The sequence below is a fragment of the Ictalurus furcatus genome, chromosome 12 (genome assembly GCF_023375685.1).
Source record: "Ictalurus furcatus strain D&B chromosome 12, Billie_1.0, whole genome shotgun sequence".
Lineage (NCBI taxonomy): Eukaryota > Metazoa > Chordata > Actinopteri > Siluriformes > Ictaluridae > Ictalurus > Ictalurus furcatus.
The window spans coordinates 3923794-3947467 of record NC_071266.1 but is presented as its reverse complement, the minus strand read 5'-3'; the positions used below and the strand labels follow the sequence as shown (position 1 = coordinate 3947467).

General features: G+C 38.7%; 1 protein-coding gene across 8 annotated transcripts in view; it reads right to left on the bottom strand.

The window, feature by feature from the left end:
* The window catches only part of lrrfip1b (leucine rich repeat (in FLII) interacting protein 1b), a 60534-nt gene that overhangs the window by 7160 nt on the left and 29700 nt on the right, over nucleotides 1–23674 (bottom strand). For 2 of the 8 annotated variants that reach the window (XM_053637399.1, XM_053637400.1), the window contains exons 2-11: nucleotides 21202–21288; nucleotides 15593–15643; nucleotides 10407–10484; nucleotides 10021–10050; nucleotides 9777–9902; nucleotides 9223–9393; nucleotides 6875–6967; nucleotides 5622–5714; nucleotides 5143–5235; nucleotides 4928–5054 (exon numbers count right to left, since the gene is read on the bottom strand). In XM_053637399.1, the coding sequence (XP_053493374.1) occupies nucleotides 4928–5054; nucleotides 5143–5235; nucleotides 5622–5714; nucleotides 6875–6967; nucleotides 9223–9393; nucleotides 9777–9902; nucleotides 10021–10050; nucleotides 10407–10484; nucleotides 15593–15643; nucleotides 21202–21288 (949 nt within the window). The remainder of the gene's footprint in view (nucleotides 1–4927; nucleotides 5055–5142; nucleotides 5236–5621; nucleotides 5715–6874; nucleotides 6968–9222; nucleotides 9394–9776; nucleotides 9903–10020; nucleotides 10051–10406; nucleotides 10485–15592; nucleotides 15644–21201; nucleotides 21289–23674) is intronic. The other 6 variants (XM_053637401.1, XM_053637403.1, XM_053637402.1 and 3 more) reach the window with 6 other exon arrangements.

Below are 23674 nucleotides of genomic sequence, written 5' to 3'. Positions count from 1 at the left end.
TGCCACAGCCTATCTGAGTGTTGTTGCTGACTATGGGCATCCCTTTATAGAGCTGTGGTCGGACAAGAGCTTCACAGCATGAACGTGCAGCTCAACAAATCTGTAGCAATGATGTGATGCAATAACGTCAACACAATCCAGAATCTCAAAGCAATGTTTCCAACACCTTGTGGAATCCATGTCATGAAGGATTCAGGCTGTTCTAAGCAAAGGAGGGTTCTACCAAGTATTAATACTGGGTAGATGTTCCTAATAAAGTGTATGGTGAGTGTAGACAATTTTACCCACACACACACACACACACACACACACACACACACACACACACGAAGGTATAGAATAGGCTATGAGAATTTTGTACGAGAAAATACTTACATTGATTTTATCATTTAAAAAAAGTCTTTTAAATACCAAGAATATCAAGTTTCATGCCATTGCATGCAAAGTCTCAGGATAAAATATTTTCAGGAAATATTCAGTATGATCTAATTATAACTTATGCTTTTATACATGATGCCCATTCACTTCATATCTTTGTTATAGGCTCCAGTTAATAGCTGTTTTGTAAAAAATAAACTGGTATAAAACTGTTATTGATTAAATTCACTTGGCAAATAGCGCACTACAACGCAGAGAACCACTGTAGGGAAATCATTTAATAATTCTCAGTAATTTCCCTGGAAATGTGTGTTTAGTGCAATTTTTCTTTTCTTTTCTTTTCTTTTTTTAATTCACACATTTGAGCCTCGACTGAGGGTGCATTTATAACCTCAATAAATAAATAAGTAAATAAATAAATAAACTAAATCACGTTTATGTCCAAAAGATTCTTAGTATGGAAGCCTTGCAGAGTAAGGTGAAAAACAAGGATATAAATAAAGGGAAGATTTTATTTGTCAGCAAACCTCAATACATAACATTACAAAAATACTTCTGAAATCTTTGTTTGGATATTGGTTACATCCTTTTCTTTCAGTGTCAGGGTTTCCTTCTGAACTAGTGGATATTTAATGTTTGCTCATGGGGTACCATTAATTGTCAGCCAGACTGAACCAGGTTAACACCTTAGGACATTTTTAAAGGTTTTCTTGCATGACATAATACAGTATCTGACAAAAGTGAGTACACCCCTCACATTTTTGTAAATATGTGATTATATCTTTTCATGCGACGACACTGAAGAAATGACACTTTGCTACAGTGTAAAGTAGTGAGTGTACAGCTTGTGTAACAGTGTAAATTTGCTGTCCGCTCAAAATAACTCAACACACAGACATTAAGGTCTAAACCGCTGCCAACAAAAGTGAGTACACCCCTAAGTGAAAATGTCCAAATTGGGCCCAATTAGCCATTTTCCCTCCCCGGTGTCATGTGACTTGTTAGTGTTACAAGGTCTCAGGTGTGAACGGGGAGCAGGTGTGTTAAATTCGGTGTCATCGCTCTCACACTCCCTCATACTGGTCACTGGAAGTGTACTCACTTTTGTGAGATACTGTATATATACAAATATAATCTTAGGGAAACACTTGATTTTTGTTTGTTCCAATATCCTTTCCAGTGTGGAGCTGCTGTTTTTGTTCTTGAAAACACTGATACTGACACTCGAGCTATTCATAGTAAAATGATTCAAATTCGACTTTAAAAATCGTTATTGAAAGTCGTTAGACTGATTTCCTTTCGAAACGTGAATTCAGTATCAGACAGCCTACTATGAATTAACGTTTTCTAAAGATATAACATACAGTATTAAAAATAACATACGCTGCCAGTCAGGTTTTTAAAGAGACGATATTTTCATATTTTTATTGAAAGAAATGGGCTAATTTTACATGCTCTAGAAAATCAAAGGTGCAATATAAATGAACTGAGAAATTATTTTAGTATAAGTCATTTATACAGTCCCCTCCAAAAGTACTGGAACGGCATTTTTTTTTTTTTTTTTTTTGCGCCGTACAATGAAAATGTGGGTTTGAGATCAAAAGATGAATATGAGACGATAAATTAGAATTTCAGCTTTATTTCCTGATATTTACATGTACATGTGTTCAGCAACTTAGAACATGGCACCTTTGGTGGCAGACGGCCCAATTTTTAAGTGAGTAACAGTATAGGAACAGACAGTCTTAAAGTAATTTAAAGCAAACGACACTTTGTTGCAAACAATATTTGGTTGCATATCCCTTGCTTGCACTAACGGCATCGAGCCGGCGGCCCACTGACATCACCAGACATTCTTCTTTTGTGATGCTTTTTCAGGATTTCACCACGGCTTCTTTCAATTGTTTGTTCTTCAGTAGGTGAAATGCTGCTCAGTGCATGCTTCCATCTTTCCCCGCTGATGAAGTCCCTTGTTGAGTTGGCGGAGTGTTCTGGGTCATTGTCTTGCTGCATGACAAAGTACCTCCCAATTAATGTGGATGCATTTCTCTGTAAATTGGAAGACAGAATGGTCCTGTAAACTTCTGAATTCATTCTGCTGCTACCATCATGAGTTACATCATCAGTAAAGATTACTGAGCCTTTAACCAGCCATTCAAGCCAAAGCCGTGACAATATCTCCACCGTGCTTGACCAATGAGCTTGTTATGTTTTGGATTATGAGAAGATCGCTTCTTTCTCCACACTCTGGACTTTCCATCACTTTTGTAGAGGTGACTCTTGGTTCCTGAACTTTTGTGGCTCATCTCTGTATTTCTTTATGAATCCAATCTGGCTTTCTGATTCTTGAATGGTTTGCATCTTGTGGTATGACTTCTATATTTCTGCTCTTAAAGTCTTCTTCAAACAGTAGATTGTGATACCTTCACTCCGGCCCCGTGGAGGTTGCTGGTGATGTCACTGAGTGTTGTTTTTGAGTTTTTCTTCACGACTCTCACAACGTTTCTCTCATCAATTGCTGTTGTTTCCCTTGGCCGACTTGTTCAATGTATGGTTGTTAATACGCTAATGGTTTACTTCTTTTTCAGGACATTCCAACTGGTTGTACTGGCTATGCCCGATGCTTATGCACTGACTCTGATTGATTTTTTCAGCTTCAAAATGGCTTGGTTTTCTCCCTTAGACAGCTCTAAACCAAAGTTGGTTTATACTTTTTAACGACAAATGCAGTCTTCGCAGGTGAAACCCAGGGCTCAAACCAAGAGAAAACATTCCGAGCTATTAATTTCTTAAACAATCTAACAGGGCACAGTTGGGCAACAACTAACATCCGTCAGTCACATGTTCCAGTATTTTTATCACTTAGAAAATGAGTGGGTTAAAAAAAGGTGCCATGTTCCAAGTTTAGATGTAAATATCTATATCCATCATCTCCTATACATACTTTGATCGCAAACCCAAATGTCCTCAGTGTATAGCCCAAAAAAATTGGCCTTGTTGTTCTAATACTTTAGGAGGAGTCTGTATATATTTGGGAAAGGCCTAATTAGGTACTATTGATTAGATACAAGTTAATGCAAGTTAATACTGCACGGTTTAGTGGTTTAAGTCGATATATGTCGTATAGAGTACTATTAGATCTGAGAAACTGACACTCAATGATTAATTAATCCCAAACTTATTGGTGGTGTACTATTTTTGTTTTGAACACTATTTTTTATTTGCTTGGTTGTATAAAAGTAAATTTAGGACACATTACACTCCTGTCCTCTCTTGTTACTAAGCCTCATCCTGTTGTGTTTCGTGTCATCTGAAGTAGGGCTTGTCTCTTCCTGATGCACAATTCTGGCCTTATCTGCTTTATTTAGCCGTATGACTTCAAAGTCCAGTGCCAAAGCTTCTTGGCAACTGTCTAAAAATGAAGCAATGCCTTTCTCCTCCACAGGGATGGTAAACAAACCACTGTGAACATCCCCTGATTCAAGTTCCAGCTCTGTTTCAGAGTCCTGCCCACTACTGGAAGAAAGATCTCCTCTTCTGGTGCTGGTCATCTCGACATCCGTGCTGGGAATGGGTTTTCTGAGATCTTGATAGCTTTTGGTGGTTCCAGGTAGCTCTATTTTCTCCAAAGTTTCTTCATCTGCTTGGTTTGTATGACTAGTTGTAGGATTGAGCAGATTGTTAGTTTTAATAAATCGGGATGGTGCAAGTGTTTCAGTTACATCTTGAATCAAAGGACTTTCTGGGACTTCCGTGGCTCTTGTGTACTGCTCCTCTATCCAAGGTTCTTCCACTTGCTTGTTTTGTCTGTTCACATGTTTTCCCACTTTGATCATGCCTTCATTTTGTGCTACCACACTTTCTTGAACTGTTTCGTCTGATACATTTTCAACACAAACTGAATGACCCCTTTTAAGTTCATTTGCTTCAGGAACTCTGCAGTCCTCTTGAAGCTGTACACTGCATGATGCCCTTGCACCGGAAGCTATATCTTCATCTCTTCCTATCTTGGATTCTTCTTCCATGCATGAAGTGCTGTCCATTTCAGGCACTCGATCCTCTGGAGATCTCTCTGGAACATCATTAGCAAAATATGAAGGAGTGCACAAAACTCTAGGTTTTAAACTGGAAGGACTGATTGGTGTGGACAAAGAGTGAAGACAATCACTGGGCTGAGGTCAGTAAAAAGGAAAAGTAGAGATGCCGGCTTTCTTCAAGTAAATGAATCAGTTTGGAGGAATTTAGAAAACATTTCAGATTAAATACAGTAAGAAAAGCTAAAAGAGACACTAATTTGACTGGTTAATCAACACCGTGGAGCAAACATGAAGGAACTGATTCAACTCAGTGCAGGATTCTTACTCTGTAGACAAAAATCAGTTGACTGAAACACATCAAATCACTTTTAATTTTGCAATACACTGAGCCCTAAATAGAAATTAAGCGTTAAGCATTTTAACCATTTGAATGGTTTGGGTCATTGCAAAGCAGTTAGTTTCATTTTATTTAATATTGCACAAAATCAATAACTGAAATAACACGGACTTACCTAAAACACTGTCAGAACTCAAAGCTGGTGTATCCTGAGCTGATTCTACGCGTTCAGGTCCATTAGTCATGTTGCTCCCTGTCTCGCCATTTGTTGTCACCTCAGATCCAAGAGATATGCCGTGTTTCTGTGAAAGTCGACAGATTTGTTTAGTTTCCCAATTCGTCACACAGCCGCAGGCCTAACAGCTGTTCCCATATTCAGAATTGCTCTACCTTTAGAGCATCCCTGAGCCGGAAAACCTCATCCCTCAGTGCATCACGTTCATCTCGGATTATGTCCGAATATTCCTTCTGCCTCTCTAAGGCCTATGCAATTCCAGCAGCAGGAAGTGAGCAGGAAGAGAAGATGAAAAGAAAGTAAGGTGGAGGAGGAAGAAGAAATACTGAGAGAACAGAATTCACGCAGAGGTTAAAGTCTATAAAGGAGAACAAGACACACAGAATTCCGATTGGTCAGAAGGTGTTGCTAAATATTCTACATTTCCAACAGCATGACCCAGACAGAAGTTCCAGCTGCAACTTACACAGGCAAACTGTGTGTGAGAAGCATATTTTAAAAATATGTGAAATTGTGTATATATCGTTAAAATGTTCTGTGAGGAGAATTTCATGCAGCATTTTTAACAGGAGTCTCAAGAGTCAGAGCTTTGTAACAGTCAGTGGTGAAGATCAGTCAGAAAAGTCGAGAGTACCCCGATTTTTTTCTCCTTCCATTCCAGAGTTTCCTGTAGATCAGAGATCTCGCTAACATAGCTCACTTGCTTTGAGCGCAACTGTTGTGCATCCTGAACAGCAGCCAGGAAAAGAGGTGCAAAAAAGAAAAAGTGAGATTAAGAAAAAGGGACACACGAGGAAAAGCAAAACAACAAGTGCAGAAGAGGAAAATAATGACTACAGGCCAGAGCTACAAACACGGATATTGGAACGGTTAAGTTATGAAGAAGAAAGACCCTACGCGTGGTGTGGCTCAAATTAACATCGACAGTTGTTCTACAATGCTGTGAAAAAGTATTTGTCCCCCTATTCCTGATTTCTTCTATTTGTGCATATTTGTCACATTTATGGAACCACAGTGAGAAGCATTATCTCCAAAAGGAATAAAACTTGGAACGGTGGTGAGTCTTCCTAGAATTGGCCGACCTACCGATAATCTCTCCGGAGTGCACCACTGACTAATTCAGGAAGCCGCAAAAGATCCCAGACAAACATCTACGGATCCAGAGGCCTTGCTCACCTCAGATAAAGAGAGCTTTCATAATTCCAACATTACCCATGGGAGAGTTGCAAGGTGAAAACCACTGCTAACCAAAAAGAACATGAAGGCTCATCTCACATTTTCCAGAAAACACCTCAATGACCAGCGTAGCCTTTTGGGATATGCTCTGTTGAAAGATGTTCTGTGGACTGATGAGATGAAAGTGAAACTTTTTGGAGAGATGGGCCCTGCTATATCTGATGTAAATTTAACACAGCGTTCCTCAATAATAATAATAAAAAAAACAACATTACACCAACAGTCAAACATGGTGGTGGTGATGTGATAGTGTGGAGATGCTTTGCTGGTTCAAAGCCTAGGCGACTTGCCAAAATTAATGGAACCATGAATTCTACCAGAAAAAGAGTAGTCTGGTCATCAGACCGTTATCTAAAGCTCGAGTGCAATTGGGTTATGCAGCAAGTCAACTATCCGATGCACAATCGTAAACCCGCCTCTGAGTGGCTTAAAAGAAACACAATTAAGGTTTTGGAGTGGCCTCAACAAGCCCTTCAATGTGGCTGAACTAAAGCAAATACTTTTTCATGGCATATCGGGCCATTCAAAGTCTAAGAACTTTGAGAAGACAATAACTTGAGCCCCCCCCCCCCCACCCCCCACAATTTCCCCCATACAATTCAAAATAGTAGCCTTTGCTTTCAGAGAGAGTGATTGAAATGAAAGGATTACCTTTAGTAATTCCTCGTTCTGTTTTAACGTCTCCTTCATCTCATCGAACTGGAACTGCAGGACACTGTGAGCATGCCGCTCTCGATCACACTCCTAACACGAAAGAGAAGTTCAAACCTGAATGTTAAATGTTAACAGTGGACCCTGGCTTAAGGGAGCCACTTCAGAAAAGGACAAAATCAGTAGCCCAGTAAGTCCATAAAAGCTATGAGGTTTTTTGTTGTTGTTGTTGTTGTTGTTGTTGTGATCTCAAGATAACAAATGTTTTCTCAAGATCTCGCTGATCTTTCTAAAATCAGGAACATGCAGGTACTGTATATGAAAACACTGACAAAGCTGAGCAAGATCAAGTGCAGCATAAATCAAGTCAAGTCAAATTTAACGACAACAGAAGTTGATCCAAAGTGCTGTACAAAACATTAAAATTCATCACATTAAATAACATTATAACACAAAGAATAAAAACAAGTTTTAAGAGAAGATGTAAAAATAGCTAAGGATGGGGCGGACCTTACGTGAAAAGGGAGACTGTTCCAAAGTTTGGGACCGACCACAGAAAAGGTTCGAATACCCTTTGTCTTAGGGTGATAGATCAAAGAAGTTGATTACATGATCTCAATGCTTTAGTAGAAGAGTAAAGGCAAAGAAGGTCAATGATGTACTGTGGAGCAGAACCAGGAAGAGCTTTGCATACATAAATTGTTATTTTAAAATCAATTCTAAACTTGACAGGAAGAGATGCCAGAATAGGGGGAATATGATCCCTCTTTTTGGTCCCTGTTAAAAATCTAGCTGTTGCATTTTGCACAAGCTGCCGACGAGATAAGGCGGATTGAGGAATGCCAACCTACAACGAATTACAGTAGTCCAACTGTGACGTAACAAGAGCATGAAGTTTTTTTTCTAGAGAGAAACTGTTTTAACTTTGCAATAGCTCTTCGATGAAAGAAGCTCCCCTTAACGACAGCACTGATTTGTTTATCAAAGTGCAAGTTTGAGTCAAAAATAACAATAACCTCAAGAGCAGAAGAAACAGTAAGGGAGCCCAAAATAATGACTTCAGTTTTGCTTTCATTTAACTGTAGACAATTGTTAGCCATCCAACATTTAATGTCTATTTAAAAAGGGACCCAAAAGGACTGATGTCATTTGCCCTAACTGGCAAAGATAATTGGGTATCATCAGTATAGCAGTGAAAGGAGATATCACATTCCCGAAAAATATAACCCAGGGGTTTATATGCTTATATAAAGGGAAAGCAACAGAGGACCCAATATGGAGCCCTGAGGAACACCACACGATAACAGGGCTGATGAAAAAGAGAAATTCCTTATGTTTACTGCGAAAGTCCTATCTTTCAGATAAGACGCAAACCACTGCAAAGCCAGACCCTTGATACCAACCACAGACTCTAAGCGATTTAAAAGAATACTGCGGTCAATAGTATCAAAGGCAGCGCTAAGATCCAATAAGACCAACACAGCACAAGTGCCAGAGTCAAGTGACATTAAAATATCATTAGTAACCTAGGGTTAATGCTGTGTAAAGATCTAAAACCTGACTGGAACTAAAAAATTTGAAAAATTCAAATGAGAATATAACTGTGCATTAAAAAAAAACAACTTTTTCCAGCAACTTTGAGATAACAGGCAATTTGGAAATAGGCCTATAGTTGTTGTGTAGAGTTGGATTAAGATAAGGTTTTTTAAGCAAAGGCTGCATAATTGCATGTTTGAGGCTGGCTGGTACAACTCCGGTAAACCATTCATAACGGTTGTCACAACTGGACTGACAGTTTCAAAAACCTCATTCAAAAGATATGCAGGAAGAATATTCATCACAGAGCTTAAACTAAAAATTCAATTTATGTTGAGAATGAATAAAAGTACAAGCCATACACAAATAATGATATCTTTTACGTGCAATGCGAGCACAGGATACCAAAGCTCATAGCCAAGACATGGCACCTACACTCGAAATGATAACATTGTCTGTGTCTGTATTAATGCACTTAACTAGCTAACTAGCTCGCCATACTTTTTAAATGTTAGCTGCCATTTTGTAGCCTAGCGAATTAGGTTTCCAAACATGGCACAAAAACATGGCACTGGGCAGCACATTGGTGCTTTTACTTTCCTGGTGGGGTTAATGAATTCAATGATTTCCCTGCCTCTGTAGTACTTAGGGAAAACACCAAAAATGACTCCAGAACTCTGACTGGGAATCACTGGCTGTGAAACTCTTCATGCAAAATAAATAAATAAATAAATAAATATATAAATATATAATACATGCAGAGTCCAAATTCATTGTATTATTTTGAAAAAATCCCGCTCGATGTGGCATACCTTTGTTTTCACTTCACACTCCCTGCGTGTCTCATAAAGCAGCTCCTCCAGCTCCATTAGTGTGTCTCGCAGTGTGTCCACCTGGTACATCAGGTTGGACTTTTCATTATCCAGCTGAGCGTTGGACACCATGGCCTTTCGATACTTCTCCTCAGCCTCAACCAAAGAGTCCTGTAAGTTCACCATCCAAAGATTGTTGGCTTTGTTTACTTTTGGACACACATTCAGACACGTTGTGGATCAACTCAACATTATTTAGAGGTAGTGTGCATGCAAGTGTTAAAAGCAAGAAACAAACAGACATAGACAGACATAATACAGTGCGCACACGATTTTTTTTTTCTTCGTTAGCACAGATATATTCATCAGCCATGCAAACAGAGTCGAAACTTTCAGGGACATGTGCAAAGGACAAAATCTCCCCCAAAAGAGTGTCTAGAGTCAGGAAATGGACTCAAAACTCTGCGGACAGTGGAAACAAGACAAAATGTTCCCATGTACAAAAACTCGCAACAAATAATGCCACTTATTTGAAGAGTAATCTTGAAAATTACCTTTATATCTCGTATGGAGGCCTCTGTGTCAACCGATATGGAGGTATCACAGCTACCTCTCCGAGAAAAGCCCCCACCTAGTGAGGCCAAAGTGGCAGCAGAGAGAGTAGATGCCGTCCTTGATCCCTACAAAAGATATACACGGATACAAATCAGGTAAAATCTAACAAAAAAGAAACAATACATTAGAGTGAGCAGCATTTACTCTTACACTGCCTGAAAGTAGCTTATAAAGTCAACTAACCTTTTCCAGGAAGTCCGACCTCTCTTCCACCTAAAGGGAAAGTCACAGTGGAAGATCATTAGCTTTAAAGATTAAAAACAGAAACCCTGTTTCAGCTCCACACACACATGTGGGACTGTAGCAAAATGGCGTCTGAAGTTGTAGAAGGTCTCCAAGCGCTGCCAAATTCCTTGATATTTTGTGAATAGTTTTTTGTAGCTTCCAAGCTTTATGTCTATTTGTCACTCTTGCTCTTCTTGCCGCCATCTTGTGCGAGCTTAGTCACGTGGATAAAAGTGTCTGTCTAATGAACAAATGTAACTGAAAAACAGCCAGGTTATTTGGATAAAATGAGAGACTGGGACTGAAGCCAACTTTAAGGAAAGTGACTGTAGATGGATGCTCACCACTGGGCTGGCCCGAGCTGAACTGGCCCGTGAAGAGGTTCTGGAACTGGAGCCCAAAAACCCCCCATAGTCCGTAGGCTGGACAGCCAGAAAAGAGAAAGCAGATATAGAAGAGGGACAGAAAAGCAGATGTTACCAAACGGTAACAGAAGACCTCAGAAAGGAAGAATGATTCTATTAGCATATGGATATATGTCTAGATATACAGATATTATGAGAAAGGAAGTTAGAAATGAGATTATTGAAAAAGAATATATTATTATATAGAATGTGTGTAACATAACAGGGATACACTGGGTCACCAGTTTATTAGTCCCACTTACCTTCTGCTTAGACTCAGTAGCCATGTTGCAACATTTAACAACCTACAACCAGCAGCAGCGCATGACACTAGATTTCTGTGGGGCAGGACGACATAAATAATGACATCGCCTCAAACTATATTAAGCTGAGAGGCCGCCACACTTGCCTTATGCTATAGTATACTATCTAATGAATTATCAGAGTAGACAACATGCAATCCTCCAGCATACAGTCTAGCAGCTCATTTTGATTGGTTGCCAGGTTTCAGCAACATTTCCATTCCAGGTACATCTCGAAAACCTAGCCACAAAATCCCAGAAAAAGGGAGACATACATTTCATCTTCTCAGCCTTTGCATGAGAGACACGGTCACCATGTTGCGCATGCATTTCTGATGGACGGACATTATCCACTGCATACCAGGATTTCCCCTCTCCCAATACAGTATACATATCTTACAAACCAAATGCAAAAAACTTTGCGACTGCCCCACAGTTGTGCAATATCTAGAAAGGGGCGCAAGTGAACAGAACACTGATTTGTATCTGTCAAACATTTGTTGAACAAGTGATATATACAGTATATGGTTGAGTTCCGCCCTATAGACAAGCTGCCACTGCTTGCAACACATCTCTATATGGTATAAGGTAGGCATAACTGATAAACAGGCAACTCAGTGTAGCAGAAGGAAAGGAGTGACAGAACCTAGTTCACAACAAATCCCGCATAAAACGTGGGTAATACATATCAGGAAGTTAGCTGTCTAGATTAGTGGACATCCCCAAGAGGAAGTGACTGAATGAGAAGATTTAAAAGAAAAGATGTGGTATAATGTTATCCACTTCAAAACCATAACCACACATACACATGCAATTGCTAGCCGTTACACTCTTTTTCAATGGAGACTAATGCAATGTAGGCGGTTGTCATGATGCGTCTGGAAGCAATAACACCAGCATCCAAGGATCTTTGCAAATTTAATTTGCAAATGTGTTAAGCCAAGATCATCTTCCAATTCACCCGTATAATGCTATTTGTGTCAACCGTGTTACTCTTAGGCAAGGATAAAAAGCAAGGATTATAAAATAAATGCTTAGGTGGCCAGGGGTACTAAGCAGCAGTATTTGCAGTGAAGTATCTGGTGGCCATGTGTAATCACACTAATCCAAAAACAAGATCAGACTGTATACTGTGATGATCTGTCTAGGATATGGGTCAGAGTGGCTTAAAGTGGATACAGAGAGATAAACTAAAAGGGACATGGATAAATAACTTATAGTACAGGGGTGGACAAATCAAAAGCCCAGGTAAGCAGGACAAGCAGATTTTGTGTCAGGGCTATTAGTTTTTTTGTTTGTTTGTTTGTTTGTTTGTTTGTTTTGTTCAACAACCAGAAGAAGACAATACATCCCATTTCCTCTTGACTGTTGCAGAAGTTTTAATTCGGTTAAGGCTCTGGGTGACTGATCATGAGGTTGGGGGTTTAAGCCCCGGCGCTGCCAAGCTGCCACTTTTGGGACCTTGAGCAAGGCCCTTAACCCTCTCTGCTCCATGGGCGCTGTATCATGGCTCTGATTGATTATATATATATATATATAAATATAAATAAAATGAGTCTTTATTGGTCACATATACAGTAGAAGCACAGTGAAATTGTTTTCTTCACATACCCCAGCCTGTCAGGAAGCTGGGGTCAGAGCGTAGGGTCAGCCATGATACAGCGCCCCTGGAGCACAGAGGCCCAGGCACAGAGCTCAAGGGCCCAACAGTGGCAGCTTGGCAGTGCTGGGGCTTGAACCCCCGACCTTCCGATCAGTAACCCAAAGCCTTAACCGCTAAGCCACCACTAGCCCCCCACTATATATAGTATACACATATAAAATTCCAGCTAATTAATCATTTTATCTTAAGGAGTCCCTCATTACATCAAGACGCGTCATATGACATCATCACAATGCGCATTTAGTTAAAGCCCTCTTTGATTCATGTGCAACGACACAAGTACAGCTAAAAAGGTCTCATTTACTAACAAGCATCACTGTGAAAGCCCATGCAAAACAATTTGGTGCAAGTGCAATTTCACTATTTTAAGGATTTTTCTTCAAAAAAAAAAATTTTTAAAAAATTAAAATTCTGCAAATCGCATCAGAAATTTTAAAAAAAAATCCGCTGCAATATCAAGCAGTTTTGGCCGCAACACTCAGAAAAAAAAAACTCGGTGAAATCCTGTACAGACTGTCTTAAGGCACATTATTCAGTAACTTCTATTAATTTTCAATACCTACAGTGAAACTAATAAGAAAGGTACGTTCAAGATTTCAGTGTACGATAATGCAGAATCCCAGAATGTAGTATTAAAGATATATGTAGTATTTGCTTGTAGTCTGATATACTGAACCGAAGTGAAAACGACTTGGAGAAGAGTGGGAAGCAGAATGTAATGGAATTACAGAATGAGTGAGAAAACACATGCTGTGTGCAGAAAAGAAAGGAGGAACCAACAAGTATGGAGTGTGTAAGACAGATGTGCATCTGGCAAAAAGAACAGAAAAGGCAATGACAGACACAGATCCGGCCATTCTGAAGTCTGGATGAAGGCAAGTTCTCTATGGCAAGCAAGTGGGAGAAGATAAGCAAATGAAAAACATGAAAGCACAGAAAATAAAGTAAAAAAAAAAAAACCCTCTTGTATAGATATAAACATGCAAAAGGTATGAAGTTTTTCTTTCGATTAAGATTTCTTTTTTTACTTTTACATACTATATCAGAACACATCATTATATTTAGTATAATCTAGTAAATGCTATGATGGCTTAGGACTACAATTGCCACGAACAGTTTAGCACTCAAGTTTTCCACCAGTGAACGGTTGATAACGTCAACAAAATAGACTTCAGGTGGAAACTATAATGGAGTCCCTTCATCACCCAGATGAGGACGGGTTCCCTTTTGAATCTGGTTCCTCTCAAGGTTTCTTCCTTACATCGTCTCGGGGAGTTTTCCCCTTGCCACCGTCACCTCAGGCTTGCCCATGTGAGATACATTTAAAAATGTATATACTGAATTTCTATATTTCCATAAAGTTGCTTTGTCCATTATTAAAACTGTCCATTGTTAAAAGTTCTATGCCAATAAAACTGAACTGAATCGAATAGTCTCTCAACAGAGTCCAACATATGCAAGTATGTACATGTTTTCTACATTTTAGGTTTGATTTGCTGTTTGTCCACCTACACACAAGTACAGTGTCTTACACGAATGTATGCATTAACATAATCATTAACGTTTCTAAAAAAAAATAAAAATAAAAGTACCATAATACCTACTGCTTCTCACCAGTTAAGTATTAGCATTAGCAAGCTAGTTTGTATCAACAGCATTTTTATTATGCTAGCTAACGTTTAAGAGATTACCTGTCATTGGTTAGGTTCAGTAGTACCAGTATTATTACTTTCACACTTTAAGTCCATTTTGGAGTTCATGCTTTAGCTCGAATAAGAAATTACGAGCTGAACCTTCGCCTATTATTGGAGCGTTTCGTTAAAATGAATATTTGCTGTTTTACTGGAATAAGAAATTCGTGTCCCCTTGCGAGAGAGAGGAAGATTACGAGTGCAAGTTATTCTGCGAGACAGAAGCAGATTAGATGAATGAGGTTTATGATCATATGATCTTTATGATTTTTAAGATCTTTATCATTGGTGATAAAGAGGAAACGTACACACAAAAGCATACGTGCGCATGCAAAAAACAAACAAACAAACAAAAAAAACAAGTGAAATAATTACTATTAAGAAACAGTGACCTCTTCCTCTTACTGGGCCATATTCAGAATTAGCAACTTGTCTACTAGCACTTGATCCAGGACATCCTTCTTACACACGATGAACTAGAAGTACATCAGAAGAAAGTGTCCAGTTCAGGCGGAGGTTAAGCCTAAATCTCTGTGTGTATAAAATTGATTACACGTATTTTAGTGGCATTGATATCTAAACAGCCAGCAGGTCCATAAAAACCTCTTGAATTGACACCTGTGATGCGCCATCTAGTAGTTAATCGGTGAAGTAACACTGCTGCACATGTGTGTTGTCAATTTGAGATATGCGGGATAGGATTTAAATAAATGGTATGCACATTTTTATTTATTTTTTAAGTCAATGAATATCTACTCTGTAAATCTACTATACTTTAGGCCGCACGATATATTGTCATTTATTGTATTTCAATCAAAATTCGTTTTTTTTTTGTAATTAATAATGGCTCAATTACTTTCATATCTAAATGATTTTGGGTACAGAAAAGGCAGAGGGAAGGTAATGGATACTTTCAGCTTACTTTGTAGCTCATGTGTTGTTCATAATTTTATTAATATAAAGTACACACATAAAAGGTAACGTTGACATAAACAGTAAACTGAAGAAAGTCATTGTCGTTGACTGTGGGTATCTGCTAAAGCTAGCAGCGGTGCTTTGCATGCATATGACGTCATGTGCCTTCGACTGGGAAATGGCTTATACTTCTGTTTAGTAAAAAAAAAAAAGACACAACAACAATTGAGACAATACTACACTTCTAAAATTCATACACTAGATGGTAGAGTACATAGTGCATAGTGTAAGTGTACAGTACATCATTTGGGACACAACTTTGGTCTGCACTCTCCGATGATTGTTTTCGGAACAGAAGTGACGCGATGAGTAAATGCACCCCGATACTCGATAATGAGATTCAATGACAACGATTTTCATAATCGATCATTATCCATTTTATCGATTAGTTGTTGTAGCTCTAAACAAAAGTGATGCTCTCATTAAGCATATGCTATAATCATGACGAGTAATCTGTCATACTGAGCGATAGCAGAGGTTTTCACTGATACTAACCCTCAAACTGCCCCGACTTCCAACAGACATCCGCTCCTCGTCATCTGAGATCTAAGCAAGGGAGAGAACAACACAAATTTGTAATGCTTTGCTGGTATACAACATGTAGACCTTTGGCTTCATGAACAAGCAGCACTGAACAGCTTCATGTCTTTGGAGCGTGGCGCCAGACTGAGCTTACCACCCTGCTTATTTTCCTATAACAGCATGCCCCGTCATGTTTAATTCCTTACCTAACGTCTGTAAAAGGAGTTCCGAGTACATTTATACACCTTAAGTTAGAACAAGGTCACTTTGTCAGAAGATAAACCACAAGTTACTGCTCTTGAATTGGCAGATGAAAGCAAAGCAAAGCAAAGCAAAGGGAAATGGTACAGACCGACGTGTGTCTCCTTGAGTGGCGGGAGTAGCGCTCGCTGTCCTCCTGACAAATGCAGCAGGAAAAGAGATAAAGGCAGCAGCAAAGTTGCAGGTCAAAGGGCAAAGATGAAAGAACTTTCAGATAAAATTAGAATCACGGCACACGATGACTATACTGGGCATGCCTTAAGCGCTTATTCTGTCATACACAAGGTTTAGAGCATGTTAAGAACTACAATAGCTATAAATGTTTCACACGGAGTCATGTGACTGCTGCTTGTTAATGACATCTCAGTTAAGCGTGATAAGATACTGTTTCCTACTTCTTCCTTTAGACATTAAACACATGCAGCATTAGTCAAATACATCAAATTATATTGTAATCATGTACATGCAATGTCATTTATATATCTATTGCAGAGTACATTTCATTCCGTGTTTATTATTTAATATCTCTGCTACAACTAATGTCGATGTTGCATGACACTTTTTTACATGCCATACCATCCACTGCTCAATATGGCCCCATTTGCTGTCCAGCCCATAATATTTCTGTTAGCACACAGGAAGAGAGGAGAAATCGGAAGAGAATACAGGAGAAGATGGTGAAAGATGAAGCATCATGGGTGTGGAATTATCATACAAACAAATCCAGCTTTTGAAAGTGAAACACAATGTTCAATGCGTTTTCCTGTATGTATTCATCACGTATGCAAAATTGCATGAGCTGGCTTTCTTTCGTTTCTTTTTGCATCCTCAAAATCATACCTTTCCAACCCATGATATTTCAAGCATCAAGCACAATCACTCATATTGGATTAACTGGTAAACATGTGTAAGAGGAAAGGAGGAGAAAGTGAGCTGGAGAACAGAACTTACCCTTTGAGCTTGATAAATCTAAAAGGAAAACCAGGATACAGAAGCAGAAACGGTTATGCAGAGAGAAAAAAAAGAAGGTGATGGGTGTTAGTATATGTCCAAAAACAACATAGAGTCAGTGGAAAAAAAAAAAAAAAGCTGCGTAATTGTATTATGTTTAGCCCTTAAGAATAAGCCATTGGCAGGGTTTTGTTCCTGCTGTAAACCTATTAGCTTTTGTCCGTTTTAAAGCTTGGAAAGGAAGTCTCTCAGCTGGAACAAACAGCTAATTTACAGCTAAACTATGTGCCTCACGCGTACTGTATGTAGGGGCAGCTGGTATAAATGAGCTAGTAGGCCTAAGCCTTTCCTGTCTTTTAAATATAAAATAAAATAAAGTGACATCAATATAATTCACTTTTGACATTCATATCAGATTATTTGTTGTGAACAGAAGGCAGATTTTTGCATTAGAGGCGTCCCAGGAAAAAGCCTTTGCAAGACTACAGTTTGCCAATGAGCATATAGGCAAAGCCCGGACCTTTTGGAATAATGTGCTCTGGACAGACGAATCAAAGATAGAGTTGTTTGGCCAAAGTAACAGCAGACAAGTTTGGCGCAGACCAAAGACAGCTTTTCAGGAGAAGCACCTCATACCAACTGTGAAGCACGGTGGTGGAAATGTTATGGTTTTGGGTTGCTTCGCCGCCTCAGGAACTGGACAGCTCGCATTCATTCATTCCAGTATAAATTCTGTATCATAACAAAGAGCGCTTGAAGATAATGTGAGGCTATTTGTCCGAAAGTTGCAATTGAACCGAAAGTGGACCTTTCAACGGGATAACGCTCCTAAGCACACTAATAAAAATCCACCAAGGAATGGGTCAAAAACAAGAAATGAATGGTTATGGAATGGCCTAGTCAAAGCCTGGACTTGAATCCCAATTAAATGTTGTGGGGGGGATTTGAAATGGGCAGTACATGCACGAAAACCCTCAAACATCTCGCAACTGAAAGAATATTGCATGAAAGAGCGGTCACAAATTCAAGTCAAAGATGTCAGAGACTGGCGGACAATTACGCAAAACGCCTACAATAATTTATTTCTGCTAAAGGGGGAAATACTAGCTTCTGACGCAAAGGGTGTACTTACTTTTCCCACGGAAGAATATCACATCTATTGATATGTCTGTTGAATAAATGATTGAAAAATACAAATTTTCCTTGTGGTTTTGTTCAAGTGTATCGTCTTCCTTATCAGGCACTGTTTCAAAGACGACCAAATGTCTGCTCGTCCAAATATATCAAAAAAGCCAACAATTTCCATGGGGTGTACTTATTTTTTCACATGACTGTCGGTTTGCACGGTATACTGGTAATATAGTAGTATTGCGATACTTTAAAATACCGCAGATTCCACTGTAATTTTTAAACTGTAGCATCGTCAATACAGTAGAACCGTAAGTAACGTTGTATGTGCGGCAGCTAATACTATTTTCTCTAAAACGACACATCTCCCTGCAGAATACACAAAGGTTAGTGACACTTCATTTAACCTAAATTCTTTACCTTAATATCTTTAAAGATTTCCCGTTATTCATTGTCATTAATAAAGTATTCAGAGGAAAATTTGGATTGATTGTTTTCATTTATAGCTATATATTTCTGCAAATTTGGCTCATTTTCTAGATTTGAGTTATGAATGAATACAATATTGCATGGTATCGTGATACGTCAGCGGGAATGGTATCGTAAGATATGTTTATGGTACAGTGACGATCCTACAAGGACAGATGTCAGGACCGTAAGTTGAACCTTTGTTTTGTTAGTTTGAACGAAAGGGTTACAACCAATCTGTTCACCGTGTTTGTTATTCACAGTAAGCATGGCTTGAGCCAGTAGAACATTACAAACTTGAAACACTTTAAAAATTCAAAGGAACCATGAATGCAGCTGTCTATCTGCCTTTAATTGCAAGCATGTGTGTAATAGTTTTTGTCCCACGTCATTCTTATTATGCCATTGATCAGAACTTGTGATATAATGCATTACTCAACCCTATTAGATTCATTGTCAAGCTGCTGATAGGTAATACATATTAGCCGCTCATCTAATATCAGTACCAACTATATGTCTAACTGTGCCAGACTTAAGTAAGATCAAACTTACTTAACTTTAAATTTTCCAAGAAATTAAGGCAAAGTAACATGGTAATGATTTTGAGTGATCGTTTTCTTCCAACAGACCTACAGAGGAGATATATAGTACAGTGTTGAGTCATTATTTTACTTACCTGAGAAAACTCACACCAGGTCCTGCACATATACTGATCCCACTGACGAAATCTACCCCTTTGACAAAAACATGAAACCCTGAAAAAACGACTGCAAACACAGAGCCCCTTATTCACAAGTCTGTAATGCTAACCGGCGAAAGTTCACACTCGCACTCCCAAGCACCACGACCTACTAATCTACTTTGGGACCTTTTAATGGGCTTTAAACCAGACATGACTCTACATGGTTCATGGTACTTCAGCTCAGAGAATGTTCCTGTAATCTTGAGGCTGTTTGTAAAGAATATAACAGGGTTGCGCACGTCTTATGGTTGTATGTTCTACTTTACACAGCATATGCTCCATAAGAGGAAAAATATCTTCAGTTTGTCCGTCTGGGGAAATGCTTAAAACTTCTAATCATGTGAAATCATACCAATAAGTGTTGTGTGAAGATCAGTGAAGGTTTCAGACAGAACCCTTTAGGATGCCAGGAACCCTTGAGGAACTCTTTTGTCTAAGAATCTCAGCAGGAATGAGGTTAATCTAGATGAAAATTCTTCACTGGAAACTAACCATTGGTTTGTTTCTTAGTGTTGTAATATATATGGTTCTAGTTGCTTGTATTATTTGTAACCTTTCCTTGTGACACTTCATTGGACTTCACTGAAAAACAGCTATATAAATTCTTCTTCTTCTTCTTCTTCTTATTATTATTCAGAATGAGCTTTATTGCCAAGTATGTTTACACACACAAGGAATTTGTCTTGGCGACAGTAGCTTCCAGTGCAGAAAAAAAAATGTACAAAAGATATAACACAATATAAAAAATACAAATAACTAATAAATACTACTACTACTACTACTACTACTACTAATAATAATAATAATAATAATAATAGTAGTAGTACTACTACTATCAGTAGCAGCAGTAGGAGGAGTAGTATTAGTAGTAGTAGTAGTAGCAGTAGCAGCAGTAGTAGTAGTAGGAGTAGTAGTCGGAGTAGTAGTAGGAGTAATAGTAGGAATAGTAGTAGTAGGAGTAGGAGGAGGAGGAGTAGGAGTAGGAGTAGGAGGAGGAGGAGGAGGAGTAGTAGGAGTAATAGTAGGAATAGTAGTAGTAGGAGGAGTAGTAGGAGTAGGAGGAGGAGGAGTAGGAGGAGGAGGAGGAGGAGTAGTAGTAGTAGGAGTAATAGTAGGAATAGTAGTAGTAGGAGGACTAGTAGTAGTAGGAGTAATAGTAGGAATAGTAGTAGTAGGAGGAGTAGTAGGAGTAGTAGTAGGAGTAGGAGGAGGAGTAGTAGTAGGAGTAGGAGGAGGAGTAGTAGGAGGAGTAGGAGGAGTAGGAGTAGGAGTAGTAGTAGTAGGAGTAATAGTAGGAATAGTAGTAGTAGGAGTAGTAGTAGTAGTAGGAGGAGTAGTAGTAGTAGGAGTAGGAGGAGGAGGAGTAGTAGGAGTAGTAGTAGGAGCAGGAGTAGTAGTAGCAGTAGTAGTAGGAGTAGTAGTAGCATTAGTAGTAGTAGGAGCAGTAGGAGTAGTAGTAGGAGGAGTAGGAGCAGTAGGAGTAGTAGTAGGAGTAGTAGTAGTAGTAGGAGCAGTAGGAGTAGTAGTAGGAGGAGTAGGAGCAGTAGGAGTAGGAGTAGTAGTAGGAGTAGTAGTAGTAGTAGGAGCAGTAGGAGTAGTAGTAGGAGGAGTAGGAGCAGCAGTAGTAGTAGTAGTAGTAGTAGTAAGAGTAGTAGTAGCATTAGTAGTAGTGGTAGTAGTAGTAGTAGGAGCAGTAGGAGTAGTAGTAGGAGGAGTAGGAGCAGCAGTAGTAGTAGTAGTAGTAGTAGTAGTAGGAGTAGTAGTAGTAAGAGTAGTAGTAGCATTAGTAGTAGTAGTAGGAGCAGTAGTAGTAAGAGTAGTAGTAGCATTAGTAGTAGTAGTAGTAGTAGGAGCAGTAGGAGTAGTAGTAGGAGGAGTAGGAGCAGTAGTAGTAACAGTAGTAGGAGCAGTAGGAGTAGTAGTAGGAGGAGTAGGAGCAGTAGTAGTAAGAGTAGTAGTAGCATTAGTAGTAGTAGTAGTAGTAACTGTAATAGCATTTTTATTTTAGTATGATTGACCACAACAGTCTCACCTCTTTCTGCTGCCTCTCCAGTTCCTTTAAGCGGATCTCTCGAGCTTCTGCCCGGGCCGCCCGCTTGGCCGCCAGTCTCGCCTCCGCCTAGCAAAGAAATAGAAATAAAGTGCATGCGGAATCAGGACCAGTTGAAAATCCTACCCTAAAAAACAAAATGTACACAAGTAACCCTCAGCGAATGAACAACTAAAGCAGAATAAATAAAAAAAAATCAATACCAGAATCTGTTTTATTGCCTAAGCATGATTCACTTTTGAGAAATTTGACTATGAAGTTGCTCAAATTAACAGACCATCAACATTATAACCCTCAACAATTAAGAAGAGAGGAAGAAGAGAAATGTACATTAAACAAATAAATCATATATAAAAATAGAAAGAAAAAACGATAGCCAGTGAATCTCTACGTACAATCCTGACTCTTCTAACGGCATACCATTTCCTATTATTTTCACTAGCTACTAAATAGTTCGTAGCAATTAAATCATATGCATCAAGATGAATCAACCAGATATGTACCATTGTAGATGAGAAAGACTAAGCAGCAGGCGAATATCCAGCTAGTTCAGAAGCAGGTCTGATTTGTGACAGCAAAGAAAAGTCACTTGTGAGCTTGCGTTTAGAAGATGCTGTTTTTTTATATACTTTAATCCAATCCGGTGCCCAGACCATTCACAGGTTTTCAGTGATTAAACATTTCCTTAATCTCATCAAGGTGCTCATTGTGCTGCATGAATACCAGTCTGATAGATGAAACAAACTGGTAAAGCCCTTAACACACTTTATCACATACAGAAATCAGAGTAAAACCATTACTGGGTAACAGTAATACAATATATTAATATTACAGATAGAATGTCAGGTTATGAACTGATTTAATGAACAGAGTTAGAACAACAATGTCATTTGTGTCCCATCCAGGGTGTTTTCCCACATCACACCCATTGTTTCAGGATAGGTCCCGGATCCACAACAACCCAGATAAGGATAAAGTGCTTACTGAAAATTATTTAACGAAAGAATGAAGGTCATTTTTACATTCCCCATATATAATTTTATTTGAATTTTCTACGTCATTCCGACAACACGCCTATCACGATAACTACTTTTGTTGGATGATCTATTGTTCCAGGAATAATTGAGATATACAAAATTATTGTCATTTTCAGACCATTTCATGCCACTGATTATAATGATATTTTTCACGGAAATATTTCCCAAATTCTAATTATATTAGAATAATTTGAATTATATTCAAATTGGTTTTGAATTTTAAATACATCGTTCCAGTGAGGGGGAAAATACTACACTACATCAACAGTCCACAAGAGGGCGCAAAGAATAAATACAAACCATACAGCACTGTGTTACATTGTTAACTGCATAGAACAAACCTGACTGTAAACAAAGTGTGTATATTTTTAAACTAAAGTGCATAAAATGATCAAAATCGAAAGATTTAACCTAGGCTCTCAAGCCAGTTCCGGTGTTAATTTCCACACAGATTTCCGTCACTGCTTTTGTCTTCTGATGACAATATCCTTTCAGTCAGTATTTCATGTCATATTTTAAAATTGTAGTCAATTTTACTCTGACTAAAACAGCATTGAATATTAGCCAACTGCATTTTAGTTGGTGAGAAACTACAGAAGTTAAACAAATTATTCAAACACTGTGAACACTGAAAACTGCCCTTGTGAAAATCTGATCTACTGGAATAATAATAACAACAACAGTACAGTGAGTACACTACTGTAATACAATATTGTAACTTCTTTATGCTTTACTCCGTGTTTTAGCTCATAGTTACGGAAAGAGCGTATTCACAATGTTCTACTACCATTCTACTTAGCGCCTTACTTACGTTCACTTGTGCGTTCGCGTCACGTCGTGCAGAAGCAAGTTGTAATACTGCGTTTATGTTGTGTATATATCTGGTCGTATAGTATGTGTCTTGGTGAGTTAATTCACCCGCTAGTAAAGCGCTTCAGTTTACCGGCGTTCATTCATTCAGCTCACGCAGCTTAAAGGGCGATATCGAGTTCATGTCCATATATTGTACGATAAGTCGATAACAGAATTAGGGTGACAGTCCCAGTGGATAGGTGATTATGCCGCACCCATACTACCTTACCACCTTTCCTATTTCCATTGGACTGGTGTCAGATCAGATCAGATGTGCCATGCATTCTGATCCACTTAGGTGTTTTATGCCATCTTAAAGCACTTTGATTAAATTGTAATTATATAGCGCTTTGAACAACAGACACGGTCACAGGGCAGCTTTGTAGCCATCCAGATGCAGATGTAGTTATGGCTACTTGGCAACAGAGGCTTACAGAAAGTTGGCTTGTTTCTTAGAGGAAATCTGTTATGATCAGTATCTATTCAGATGATAGCCAGAGCCCTATAATAGCATAGTATATAAGGAATACAACACAACCTTGAGGAAACAGCTTTACACAGACTCT